The 14,115-nt window shown below is 36.1% G+C and overlaps 2 protein-coding genes and 1 non-coding gene across 4 annotated transcripts; 2 read left to right on the top strand and 1 right to left on the bottom strand.

Moving 5' to 3' along the window:
* Positions 1 to 1,180: 1,180 nt before the first annotated feature.
* On the top strand, positions 1,181 to 13,910 carry LOC105162066 (uncharacterized). Its single transcript, XM_088883186.1, has 4 exons — positions 1,181 to 1,885; positions 12,214 to 12,325; positions 12,604 to 12,756; positions 12,841 to 13,910. The coding sequence occupies exons 1-4, from the start codon at positions 1,433 to 1,435 to the stop codon at positions 13,908 to 13,910; spliced, it is 1,788 nt and encodes a 595-aa protein (XP_088739312.1). The 5' UTR covers positions 1,181 to 1,432.
* Positions 5,913 to 5,984, top strand: TRNAT-CGU (transfer RNA threonine (anticodon CGU)). The gene has a single exon. It is a non-coding gene; the product is annotated as a tRNA-Thr (tRNA).
* Positions 6,482 to 8,961, bottom strand: LOC105160477 (zinc finger CCCH domain-containing protein 15). Of its 2 annotated transcripts, none has more exons than XM_011077885.3 (3): positions 8,753 to 8,948; positions 7,754 to 8,449; positions 6,482 to 7,195 (listed from the first exon to the last, which is right to left on the bottom strand). In XM_011077885.3, exons 2-3 carry the CDS (start codon positions 8,420 to 8,422, stop codon positions 6,869 to 6,871), a joined length of 996 nt encoding a protein of 331 aa, XP_011076187.1. In that variant the 5' UTR covers positions 8,423 to 8,449; positions 8,753 to 8,948; the 3' UTR covers positions 6,482 to 6,868. The 2 variants fall into 2 exon arrangements, with proteins under 2 accessions (XP_011076187.1, XP_011076178.1); XM_011077876.3 differs by having other exon boundaries at positions 6,483 to 7,195; positions 8,852 to 8,961.
* Positions 13,911 to 14,115: the final 205 nt, after the last annotated feature.

Consider the following 14,115-nt stretch of genomic DNA (forward strand, 5'->3'; position numbering starts at 1 on the left):
TATATATACATATGTATATATATATTATTTCCAAGAATAGTAAAAACTTTAGAACTAAGCTATTGTGTTATTTTTTATTTCGCAAGTTGGAAACTGTACTGCCTTCAAAATATCTGCTGAATTTGTTGTATATATATAATTATAATTTAAGTGTTTAAATATGTACATATATATGATAAACAAATCATTAATTACTGCTCAATGAAAAAATTAATAAATTATCTTGGTTGCATATTTATATTGGAGTCGACTAATTATTGATCATATTTTTAGAAAAATAATGAATTCAGAAGAAAGATATGATCAAATTAGTATATAAATTTACGTATTTTTCCTCATCGTTGAGCATTGTTTTGAATCAAAAGATGAATTATTATAATTTATACAGGTGTTTGAATGCAAAACATGGGAACAACTATTCTGAATACGATATGCACAATAAATTAAAATTTTAGTTTGAAATTTTATATAGTCTACATTTTTTTTTTTGTCTGATTTATATTCACATCATTGGATACGCATATTTAAAAAAATATTTTATACACTTAGTATGTATGTGTGTACGTATATTCTAAGACTGAAGTTAGTTAGAAAGTAGTGTGGGAAAAAGGGTGATGAAAGCAAGCAATCTAGCTACATATATGCTTCTTGTTCTTTCACATATCATAGAGCCAAAATCAATTAAGTTTACTTACAATATAGGGAAGCTATGAGCATTTTAATTACAACGTCATCATCATGCATCCCATTATAACCCAATTTGCAAACTGGAGTAGTTCACTAAATACACAACTCATAAGGGACTCATCCCACAATTTTCAAAATTCAATTTTGCAATACATGTAATAAACCAAAATGTTGTCGATTCGAGTCTTGCGAATGCATTTCTATGTCTTTTAATAGTTTTTTTTATTTTTTTGGATTGTTTGATCGTATTTATTAATTCAAATATTCTATGTATTGCACCAATTTTTGAATTCAAATGTATTGAACAATATAATGAATTCAGCAATCAAAATTGAGATGCAAACTCACAATTGATACAAACATAACCATATAAAAAAAAAGAAAAATAATTGGAAAATGACATTGAAATTCAGCAAATAAATTTTAATTTATTTAATTGTGAGTTGATGAATAGAAAAAGGTTAGAATAAGATGGCTAAGAAAACAACATAAATAATAAGGGGAAGTTTGGGGTTTTGGGGGGCGGCGGCATCACAATTCACACATGGGCCGTCATCTCATCCCCAGTTCAAATCTCCAACTCTTTAGGCCCCCTCCCCTTAAATACATCACACTCTTCCATTTCATTCTTTCTTCCCCCACAACCCCCGCCCCCACCAGTAGCATATACTGCTGCCATACACGCACACAACCACTCTATTGTGTGCAATCTTAAAGTTGTTGAAGAGTGAACACAGCAGAAAAAATGGGTTTGCAGAACCAGCTGTCCGATGTATCGTCTGAATCGATCGTCGTTCTAATGGCGGTGCTAATTGGGAAGAGCGTACGTTATCTCCATAACCTTGTATTTACTATCTTGCACGCACTCGGCCTCTTCTCCCCCCGCTTCGACTCGGATCATCATCTCCACCACCACTCTGTGTTGGGGTCTGGTCTGACGGGACTCATCCTCCTCTGCGAGCAATTGAATCTGAATCGGGTCTGTTCCTACCAGAATCAATCCAACGACGGCGTCGCCTCCGATTGCGTGGTGTGCCTGAACCGGATGGGAGATGGGGACCGCGTGCGGAAGCTAGCGTGCCGCCACGTTTTCCACAAGGATTGCTTCGACGGCTGGCTGGACCACCTCAACTTCAGCTGCCCACTCTGCAGGGCGCCGCTGGTGGCGGAGGAGCGCGTTGAGTACACGCAGAGGCGCGTGGCCGGGGATCTCCTGACCTGGTTCCACTTCCATTGACGACGCATCTCCATGGCGCGTGGTGATGATGAGCTTCAGTATCATATGAGGAAGGAAGCGGCTTTCCCTTTTTCTTATTTCTTTTTTACCCTCTTTTCATCTTTCTTTTATGTCGAAGGTTTTGTGGCAGTTTTGACCTTTGACTTCTTCTTTATTGGGAGTTGTTTCTCCTGTTTTTTGTGAAGAGTTTCGCGACAGCCTCTTTTTCCCCTACTTGTATAAATCTTTATTTTTATTTTCATTTTCCAATAAATACCTACTCAAAACCAAAAAGAAAACCCTAATTCATGTTATTTCATTCATATTCATAATACATCCAAAAAAAAAAACAATTAATATAATTTGGGTGCAAAGAGAAATAAGTGATGGGGAAGCATGAATTAGTGGTCTTGCTTGTAGGCAGTTATCCACTAACACTTGCGTGTTACGACCGATTTAGGTTTGTCATGTGTATTATAATTTGGAAATATATTCTTTTATTTTTTGGTATAGTAGGAGATAGTGTAGAATTCATTTATATATATGTTTACACTAGACTATTTTTATTTTTTGAAATTATTATATATACACTCATCAGAAATATTAATATTATATATATAGATCATTTCTATTTTTCGAAAAATTGAACCTACATGTTCCAAAATATCAAAATTATTACACAAACTACTGCTGTTTTTTAGATATTACAGATGATTTCTGTAATTATACAAAAAAAAAAAAACAAGAAAAATTTGTATAAATAATTTATAGATCAGGGGTGTAACTTAAATTTTTCTTAAAACGAAATTTGAAAAATGGTAGAAAATTGTTGGGGAAATGGAATGTGATTGAAAGTTTGTAGGCATGTGAAGGGTTTGAGTATGAATTTCTGAGGTGGGAGTGTGTTGATAGCTTGAAGGGCATCACTTGACAACTTCAGTTGTAGCACACAATTTGCATGTGAAAGAATTGATTGATATGAGGAGAAAAAAGGAGGCGAAGAAGCTAGAAATAAATGGGACAAGTAAAAAGGCAAATAGCTCCTAACAAGGACAAAGTTGATAAGATAATTGGGGTAGAGATAAATTACAACATACATTTATTTGTATATTTTTCCTCTATCTCTTTCTCTTAATTCAGGGACATTAGGCTTCTTCAACACTACGTTTTTCCAGTTTTTGCTTGCCAATACGTAAGTTTATATATTGATGCAATTTGTGACTTAATCGATACTTTATTGCTCAAGGTATTGTTTGGTCTGATTTTATAAGAGTCTCATGATTTTGTCTTTTAAAAACATCCCGTTAGAGAGAGAAGGCTTTGAGGCTTATAAGCCATTTAAACTCATTGTCTACAATCAATATAAATACTTGCCTACATTATTTACTTTTTTTTACGATTATATTTTCTGGAGTCGAGTATGAAGTTAAAAGAAGAAAAGGTAAATATAAAAAGGAATTCATCTAAGATTGGGGAGAAAACGGTTAATGTGTATTGGAAAAGGATGATGTGAAGTATTGAAGAAGGTGTTTTCAGGGTTGAATTTGGCACTTGCAAGATTGAGCTTATGAAAATAGAAGGATGTGGTTGGGACTTGGGACGCCCTCTTTCACATTCCAAATCCATAGCATCCACTAATAAACTGTCTTGTTTGGTGGTTTTAGATTCGACTCTTTTTTTCCTCATTTTAATTGACTTTAGGATTTTTAAATTAATTCGTTGGATTTGTTTACAGAGAATTCCTTCCTCTACTTTTAATTTAAACTATATTTGAATAAATACAAATTCATTTAATATAAACAGTTGCATGTATATGTAGCACAATATTTTGTAGTGGTATTAAGAAAAGGGGTTTGGGCCCATCCAGAAAATCTGATGTGGAAGCCCAATCCAAGGCCTGCAGCCCAGGGTGGGGTGTGTGTGAAATGATGATGATGATATTAGAAGAAGTGAAAAGGCAAAGCTCTTACACTTTTTGACATATTTTATATATATAGAAAATTGAAGAGATGGAGAGCAAAATAGTACACAAGAGATGTAAGAGATGCATGCATGCCCACTACCACCTACCATTACTAAATACTAATAAATATTCCACAACCACCATCAACCCCTTGTATGCATCTCTTACATCCCATCTTTTTTTTTTTTTTTTTTTGAAATGCGGAAAAGACAAAAGGAAATAGAAAGAGTAATTAGAAGATAATTCGGACCGGTACCCTCAATTCCCCGCGATGCAATCTCCCATTTCTGACGGGACACCCAAATTGCAAAGCTGTCATTCTGTAATTTCATCAATTTGTTGAGCTGCTTGCTGCTCCTTCCACATTTACATTTCTACCCTCCTCCTCCACCACTAATCATCATATCCTTAATTGTAAGCTAAAAGGGTGAGGAATGAAAGGAGGGAAATACCAGAAATATGATGCCCAGTAGCATTGTCAAGTGTTTGTTGTATATAAAAGCAAGAGGCAACATATATATATATATAGAGAGAGAGAGAGAGATGTTCTTGAAAGTGATGTGGAAGTAGGGTTAAGGGCATGTTTGTGGGGAATGAGGAAATGTGCAGTAGCTCGAATGCCGATGGGAGGCATTGGAGTTTTCAGACTATATACTAATTAATGATATATTGGGATAGAGAGGAGAAGAGGACGTGGCTGTGGCTGTGGCTGTGGCTGCTTCCGCCTTTGTGAGTTAATTTTCCAATCCAATTCCTCTCAACTCAAGACATAAAAGTCTTCAATCATCCCAACTTTTCACTTTTATTGCCTTACTATTCCCACTCTCTCTCTCTCTCTCTCTTTGCGCATAACTTTTGTTTGTATATAAATAATATGGAAATTGAAGGAAAAAGGCATTTGGAAATGAAAATGGTGATGAAATATTTGGAGAAGTGGTTGGTGGTACTTGCACTTGAGTTTGGAAACACCAACTTTTGCTTCTCTTTTGTTCAAAATTCTTATTCTTATTCAAATCAAATTTAATTGAATTAAATTAATCACAAACAAATATGATATAGTTATTATATAATTAATTATTTTTTCTTAACTATACACTAATTAATAACTAAATATATTATACTTGTCATATCATTAGTTTATAATTGTATTTTATCTAAAAAAAAGTTTATGCACATAATGTGCATGTATATTTTATCTAAAACTGTTATTAAATTCAAGAAAGTAAATTGTTATTTTATTTATAAAAATATAATTTTCTCATTTATAATATTATAAGAGGATTACTTGTATTTTCCTTTCTCGAATAGAATATGTCAAAAAGAATTACAGTAGAATTTAATTCGGAAAATGAATTGGCACCCAAATAAATAATGGGTTGTTAAATGAGTTGATGGTGGGGAATATATATATATATTCTAAAAGCTGAAATCAATTCCATAACTCAGCCATTAAATTTTCATATATATCCCTTCAATTTCTTGTTGTTTTTTTTTTATCTCTTTCACTAATATGCATTTGTTTCCCTAAATTGGTTGTGATAGACGAAATAGTCTCACACAATCACAATTTTGTTTAAGAAAGACAAAAATGATGATAATTAAAATTGAAGAAAATGTTAGGATGAGAGGTAATCGAAAGAGGTAGAGATGAGAAGAACAGAGATGGTTGGAAGTGAGTGTGAGTGTGTCCAATGAGTGTCGGGTGGTGAGTGGACAGAGAGCGGCGCGCGGGCCTCGAGAAGAGGGGCAGGGTGAGGCGCCGCTCCAATTCCAAAATTCCTATTTTCAGCCACTCACTCCCCGCATTAACCGTCTCAATCTCTCACCCTCTCACACACACTGCAACTCCACATCCACACTTGAGTAGCTGTCATCTTGTTCATACTCAAATCTTTCATCCATCTCAATAACCACACATTTTGCAATCAGACAAGTTATTGATTTTTCATTTACCATTTCAAGACAATTCTTCTTTGTTTCCTCCATCCCAATTTTATAATATTGGTCATTGTTTATAACTTTATTTAACCCTTAGAAAGGCAACCAGCTTCCGTAGCATAGTGGTAGTGCGTTCGCTTCGTAAGCGAAAGGTCGCGAGTTCGATCCTCGCCGGGAGCTGTTTTGGAAGTTGCGAATTTTTTGGTAATAGGTCAAAGAAAGAAAACTGTTGTAACTACGGCTTCAAAAGCATCCATCCCCACACATATCCAGAATTGGATTGGGTTGTAAATCGTGCAACTGAAATATGTGAAGAGCTAAGAATTGAGGCCTTTGCATTTGGACCCCTCTAGGCCTATGGAGACATGCATAGGTAACTGTGAGTTGGATAGAAATTGAGGCCCATGTGATGAGGGATAGGGCACACATTTCTTACTTGAGATTTGAGAATAGTCATGATTTATGCCCTCCCCCACTTGTAAATCACCCAACCTATAAAACTAAATTCAATTGCAAAATCATTGGAGCAATCTATGCAAAATTCAACTGCCCCAATAATTCCTTTTCTTTGTTTCTTCAGTTTGGTTCATTCCTAGTGGAGAATACGGCATGATGGGGTATGTATTTATGTATGTATGTAGGTCACCCATAAATGTCAGTTACACCAAGAAGTTGCTTAGCCAGAATGCAAAACTACATCATTGCAAAAAGTAGTTGTTCTCTACATAGCCAATTAACCATACAAGTTTCCAGAACTAGAAAGCATTATTACTTGCGTATAATGAGGGTTTTAAGGTAAAGGAAGCGACAAAATGATGCAAGCAAACATAATCTGTTCACTCTAAAACTTCCTAACTTCCAAGTAATGAAGCCACCTCCTCCATCAAACAACACACCCTTTATCGTGTTATGACTTGTATGCTTATTTACTTACAGAATCAACTTCTACTTAGTTGTATTTACTTTTTTTCCTGAGTCTAGTGGGAATTTTGGTTTCTCTCTCCAAATATCATAAGCAGCTCTTCATGCACATCCAGTTCCATTTTCCATCACATGAATGGGCTTTACCGATAGTCCAGTGGCTGAAGAGCGTTGGAGTTCATTGCCCTAGTGAGCTGTTCTTGGTCGGTCAAAGTATGGCGGAAGTGGCAGCGGTGGCCATAAGGGCAGGGAACGCCATTTAGGACCATGCGGCAGATCTCAGTCTTGTAACGAGGGTGGCGGAGAACTGGACGGAGCTCTTCGATGCCATGAGCAAATTGGCAGTTATCTCCGTAAGGACAAGTGCCAGTTTGTTGCCATTTGTTGCACAGCTCTGTCTTGAACATACCTTGATTGTACACCTCAAGTTCTATTTGCTCCTTCTTCCCTCCGTTCACATAAACCCTTTGCTGCATAAACAGACAACAATAAGTAAATAGGCTCATACAAACATTAATTGAGGCCAGCATTTCTAATTATAGATGTTAACCTGTTATATTCAGGGGCTTATGAGAAGACATTCTAGTTTTACATGATTAAATAAAAAGAAAATCTGCAACAATTTCAGTGATTTCACAATAAAACGATGCTAATAAAATTGAGTTTACTAGAGCAAAAAGAGCAAGAGGAGAAAAAGGTTCACAAACTCGATTAAATTTATGACTACAAGGAGGAAAAAGGTCTGGAAATCCCATTATACGTATATGACCATCAAGGGGATAGTAATATTCTAAGAATTGATAAAAAAGAATTTATACAAGGACCGAACTATATCCTTTTCCAAAAAACTTGATCACTTTTCACACACTATAATTCCTTCTTAAACAAAAACTTACTCATAACTCCATGTTTGTTGCTGCATATTATCATTAAAAAACAGAAGCTTACATAATCCATTCTCAAAGCTAGATGGCGGAGAGCAGAATCAAGAAAAGACTTAACACGAGATCATATGAAACTCAATTTACCGTCCCATTGTCAATTCTGGTTTGGTTTGATGCTTTTCCACAATCTCCTCCTTTTCTGCTGCTCCCGCCAGCTCGCACTGCCTTCAGATACCCACTAGAACGAATCGAAATACTCTTGGGCAAATGAACCCGGTCCAGTTCTCCACTGTCACCCCGACCCGGATCCATCACACTAGTCGGGCTCTTCACCACCGCCTCATTCTCACTCGTACCTTCTTCCTCAGTCCCGAAACCCATGTTCCGTAATCCGTCCACCACAGAATTGAAACCCGGAACAAGATCCACACCATGGCATGGCGCCGCATTGAGCAACATATTCAAACGATTGTTTAAGTCAAGGTTGGCCATTTTGAGATTAACGTTCTCATGGCGGAGGGCCTGCGCCTGATTCGCCACGTCACGGAGGTTGGAGAGCACCCTTTGGTGACGGTCCATCAAGTCCTGGTGCAGATGCTGCTGTTGGATTTGAGGCAAGCATGAGGTCGACACATCGTCACTTTCCCTTGAAGGCGATACACCATCGTTCAAGTAATCGAGAAGAGGCGAATGCATTGGCGGGAAAATTGAGGGGTAGAGCGACGCGGCAAAATCATAGCCCCCTGTATAAGGCGGCGACGCTGCAGAGACAGTGGGCTTCTCACGGCCTGAGATTGAGAATTCTCTCTGCATTTCTTTTATCTTATGTGCATAAAAGTTCTGCCATTGGGGGAAAACACACACACACACAGAGGGGGAAAAAAGAAAAGATGAGAATTTCATTAATTCTTCCCACATTCAAACTTGTCTAGGTAGAATGTAACTACTGAAAATATAAATTATCATTTACCAATCACCACACAAACTGTCTCTAAAAGAATACTAAATCAGGTCATTTTCCCTGATAATTTATAGAATAACGAAGGAACAAATTTTTAACTCATTTGGATGGAATATCACAGAAACAAAGAATGATTAAAAATTCTTCTTGCACATTTCTCAATTAATTGAACAAGAACTAACCTTCGATTATCTCACACTTTCGTCACCAATCAGACTTGTATACAAAGAGAAGGAAATTCCGTAACTGAATTCAATGAGCTGTAATTTAGGTGAACTTGCCTGATTATTATTAAGCTTCAAACATCTTGATAATACCTTCCGCTCTGATTTTCTCCAGAGAGAGAGAGATTATCTTTTTTCTTAGAGAGAGAAACAGGATATTAAGCGGTGACGAGGAAGAAGAGGAGAGGTGTATTTATATCGCAGTGTGGTGCTTTAGGGAGGGGCAATCCGGGAATACGAGCTTCATGGCCATTGATCCGGTTCAGTTGTTGGACGATGGATGGCATTTTTGTCATTTCAATTGGGCTTTGAAAAATTACTTAGGCGGGAACACAACCTCTAAACAATAACTAACTCAACATTACGTTATTTCACTCTAAATTATCTTCTAATCACACTTTTAGACCTAAAATTCTATGCAAATACTGCACTTCTACAAAGACTATAAATACGGGAAGCTTTAGTTCCAGACCTCCATCCAAAGACTTTACATAATTTCATCAAATATTAGGGAGATAAGAAATATTTGTAATTATGCCAAATATCATATGAAAAATTATTGTAATTAATTTAGCATTAAAAATAATATACATGAGATAATATGTAATTTAGTGAGTAATTATGATGAGGTGATGATTGTATTTGTAGGGCAGGTTGGGTTTGTATTAATGGAGGTTGAAGACTTGAATCAACTGACTAATCATAAGTTGAAGTTGAGATTAATATAAAAAGATTAAACATCATTATCAAGCCAGACAGCAAAATAGTTGATTTATTAACCATAAGATTGATTGCATCTTGTTTATCTGTCTAATTGGGTTTTGTTAGATTGATTCTCATAGTCATCCATCAACCTGCCCCATTTCACATGCATTTATACTAATTTCCACTTCTCTACACTTGCATATTCTTGCATCATATATATCTTATCCTCTTGCTCTCATAATATCACATATATAGTGACTACATCACATACTTAGTATATATACATATATATATAGTTTAAGAAGAATCATTAATTACATAATTAACAAGTGTGATAACCTAATTCGAGAATTTTTTTAGGTTGGTGTGACTTTCGACTCAATTAGTGTCTTATTGCGCAATGTATTGTTCGCTGTGGCTACTTATGTGCCTCGCTAGAGAAAGGAGCATATTGAGGCTTATAAGCCGGTTAAACTCCTCGTTTGCAATTAGTATGAGACGCTTGCCTACTTCATCAGCCTCCACATGAGAGGCTTGAAATGGTCGCATGGCCTCGTTCCCAAAATGGCGTCAAATAGTGTGGTTTGCAATTCAATCAGTGTTTCATTGCGCAATAATGTTCGTTGTGGCTTCGTAAGAGCCTCACAATTTTGTTTTAAAAAAGGGCCTTGGTAGGAAGAGAATACCTTGATGCTTATAAGCCGTTCAAACTCTTCGTTTACAATCAATTTGGACAATTTCCATATCATATATAAATCTCGTACATAACCTACAACAATTGAGAACTATGACTTCTCCGAGTTCAATATACTGCACTTAGTGTTTTGCGCACACCGAATGTATAGATAACTGCTAATACCCTCATTTTTATGTGACAATCAAAGCAAAACCAATTTCTCAATAACCCTCCAAACAACAAATCCTGGAATCCCTAATCTATATGATGCTACCATTTAATTCAATATCCACAATATTTTCATGAACCAAGAATTTGAAAAATAAAAAGAAAAATGAAGATGTTGAAGTGGGCTATTCATTTTGTGAGAGTTTGTTAGAGCAGCAAATTGAGTGTGCAAATCAAACACTTTTCCATCAATCTTACTCCACAAACTGCAGTTAGTTGGGAAGAACATTAAGACATATTGTACAGGTTGCAGTTAGCAAAGAGCCATTTTGATTGCCTGTTTCTTGCTTCTCTTGCAAGCTGTTATGTGCAAATTATATAGACACAAGGCATTTGAAAGCAGATAAAACCCATGATTATTTTCCCAATCCACTTTGCTTCTTTAACACAACTTTTAACTAACTCTAAATTCAAACACATAATTTGTTAGGTAAAAATACAAATCCTTCTTGTTATGTCATGGTTGTTATGCTACTTTACTTCTCACTCACCTTCACACAGAAGTTTCATCTTCCTCGCCGTTAGGGTTTTTTATCGGTATAAATTTGTTATATTCACACATAAACTGTTTCACCTCGTACTATACTATAAAATTCATTTATAATTGTACATCGATAGGATGTGCTATAAAATATTTATTATTATTCATTGTACTGTAAATTCAAAAGTATTATTCATCTATTAATTTGCGATGATAAATGAAATAAGTTAATAATTCCTTTAGGGAATTGCAAATCTCACTAGAATAATTATATAGTGGATAACTCTTTTTAAATTGTACATCAAATAAATTCGAGTTATTGACCCTCTTAGACTTTGATGAAATTCACTGGGTCCGAGAACTGGCCCAAAAGAGTCTGAGCCCTATGTTGGGTGGCCTTCTTATTTTGTTCTTGCACATGGGCAAGAGCACAATACCGGGGGTTGAGTACGGGCCGGCCCAAGTTTCCACAGTAGTTGCAAAAGTTAATAGGGAAATATAAATTGAAAAAGTATTTTTATTTTTTAACTGCTTAAATTAACAAGTCAAAAGCTCTAAGCACTTTTTTTATCGACGACTTCTAAAACTTACTAGTAAAATTATAAATATTAAGCTGTTTTCAGAACATTCCAATTCCAATTTGTTTTCACTTTTAACTTTTATTTTTTAACAATTCAACTGTTAGTACGGTTTTACTTACAATTTATTGCTACTACAAAAGCAGAAGTAATTAGAAGCACCCCTTAAATAGTATAGCATTTAAGTTTAGGATAATTGAAAAGGGAGCTTTTTTGATGGAAAACTCTTAATGATATACTCGATGTGAAAACATCAAATAATCTTAATCATATCACGTCAGTAGAATATATGTACCAATTATTACCGAACATAATCCACAGTATTTAGCATTGGATGGGAATGATATAAGTGGGTGCAGTATTGAAGTAGCTGGGAAGGGAGATTTTAAGCAGTGGATTCTCATCAAACACCAGTATCCAAAATCAATAAAAGCATCAGGATAATTATCCAGAATAACAGGAAATGGGCTTCAATCTGCATTTGGCCAAAGCCACAATCTCAATCTCCACATTAATGAACTGCTACATTTGAGAAATCATGCATATTAATTTAGTTTTATCCTCACAAAGTTCACCAGATTTTTGTGCTTTCATAGAGTGCATTGGGGCTGATTTATGAACATACAGAAAGATACTCTTTAAAGTTGTTTTCCACTTTATAATACAGCAATCTCTCTTTCATTTTCTTGCTCTCTCTTGAATCTCTGTTTCATGAGTATTGAAATTTCTCTGCGGAGAGATGAGTCAAGAGAAAGCTACTGCTGTTCCTACTCGTTTTCGCGGGCTTCGTGTGCTGCTGGTTGATAATGATACAGCATCTTTGTTAGACGTAGCATCGAAGTTGGAAGATTACTCCTATTCAGGTACATAAATGATAAATACATAACCTTTGTTCTTCATTTTCTTTACTAGTTTATACATTTCTGAAGTGATGCACTGAAGATATTGAGAAAGTACTTCATACCACTCTCTGTAATCCCTTAGGATCTTTTTTATTTAGAATTTCTTTCGTGTTGTTATAAACGAGTGGTAGTTACAATCAGTTAGCATTTTCGTATAGTTAGAAGAATAGTTCAAGACTCTATAATGATAGTTAGAGATGATCGTTAGACAATGTTTCTGATTCTTGGTTTTCTTACAGCTACAACTACTGAACTAGCTACAGTTGCACTGTCCATTCTGGGACAACGCAAAGATCAATTTGATCTTGTCATGGTTGATACTAACATCCCAGAAATGGACATCTTCAAGTTCATTGAGAGTGTACAGCTTATCAAGGATTTTCCGATCATATGTAAGACCTTTTAAAACTGTCTGCTCAAGTATTATTAATTTTCTTCTTCTATGAACATGATTTTGATTCAACATTTACATTCAGTGATGTCTTCGGAGTTGAACAAGAATGTAGTGGAGGAAGCCATGTCAAAGGGGGCATGTTTCTTTCTGAAGAAGCCAATTTCTGCCAAGAATCTCAAGAATGTGTGGCAGCATGTATACAGAAAGAGTACAAACGAAAATATTAGATGTCGAAAGGGAGAAGTAAAGGGTAATGCTGATCAAGAAGCTGCATCCCAAGGAGCTAAGCCAGAAGGGAAGAGCAAAGTACTTGAAATTGTCAATGACATTACGTTGCCCGAACAAGAAAGCGAACAGGTCGGGGATAGCGATCAAATTGAGAACAACGTTAACAATCTTGTCAAGGGAAAAAGGCTGTTAACAATATCAGAAGGAACTTGCACTAAAAGGTCCGTGCCAACGGAAAACAATGAACCTGGAGAGTTTAAGAGGAAAAGAACCGATCAGGATGAAGGTAATAAGATAACAGGAACTGCTACAATCAACGCCTCAGAACTGACCCATCATCGGCCCTTCCGTGTCTCCCAGAAACATGGAGTTGAATCACCAGCTACTGAACTTAACCGAGTAACTGCTCAGCCTGTTGATCATCAATCTATGCAGACACTGTTAAAATCTAACTCTTCTCACAAGAGGGGGCTTTTATCTGCAACTCCTTCACCACAGCTTGGAGTTGGCAGCTTGGAGAACCATAGTAGTTTTCCAGGAGGGTTAAGTGGTTTGCATAAGCAGGTCGGCAGAAGTCAAGAGGTGGATAAGCTTCAGGTTTTCGGAGATTCAAGTCACTTTTCTGCAGGTTTTCTCAAGTTACTTCAGGAAAAAGGTTACAGAAACGAACCAAATCCATGTGAAGGCTTAAGTATTCGAAGTAAGTTTTCAAGCAGCATGGCTTGTCTGAACCAAAATCCGGAGTTTACGACAGATTTGGGTTCTTCTTTGTGTATGTTGAACGAAAGAAATGACAGGAAATTGAATACGTTGGAGCTCAATGTTCAAATGAGTGAAAGTGGCAGATCTTCTCCACAGGTGAATAACTCGCATCAAGAGAAGTCTAAGGAGTTTGTTTCTAAAGAGGGAAAATTTCATATTTAAATTCGAAAGTCTTGGCAGGAAAGAGTAGTTTCAAAATTTGATGGAGGTAGAATTTCATATAATTTTCATGTTAGACGTGGGTATGGATACTACCTGATCCTTCTCTGTCAAACTCCTGTTCGATAAGTTATGTTGTCAATAGATGAATTTTGCTTTAGGCTTTTTCTTTGACTGGACTAATAGAATACACATCGAACAACATTCA

Source organism: Sesamum indicum, linkage group LG1 (assembly GCF_026168435.1).
Source record: "Sesamum indicum cultivar Baizhima isolate 11 linkage group LG1, ASM2616843v1, whole genome shotgun sequence".
NCBI classification, from domain to species: domain Eukaryota; kingdom Viridiplantae; phylum Streptophyta; class Magnoliopsida; order Lamiales; family Pedaliaceae; genus Sesamum; species Sesamum indicum.

Excerpts from the sequence above, each read along its gene's own strand:
- LOC105162066 (XM_088883186.1), top strand. The coding sequence starts at position 1,433 with ATGGGTTTGCAGAACCAGCTGTCCGATGTATCGTCTGAATCGATCGTC. Across the intron at positions 1,886-12,213 it reads TTGAGTACACGCAGAGGCGC|AAAGCTACTGCTGTTCCTAC; the intron begins GTGGCCGGGGAT and ends ATGAGTCAAGAG. Across the intron at positions 12,326-12,603 it reads GGAAGATTACTCCTATTCAG|CTACAACTACTGAACTAGCT; the intron begins GTACATAAATGA and ends GTTTTCTTACAG.
- LOC105160477 (XM_011077885.3), bottom strand. The coding sequence starts at position 8,422 with ATGCAGAGAGAATTCTCAATCTCAGGCCGTGAGAAGCCCACTGTCTCT. Across the intron at positions 7,196-7,753 it reads CCAGAATTGACAATGGGACG|CAAAGGGTTTATGTGAACGG; the intron begins GTAAATTGAGTT and ends CTGTTTATGCAG.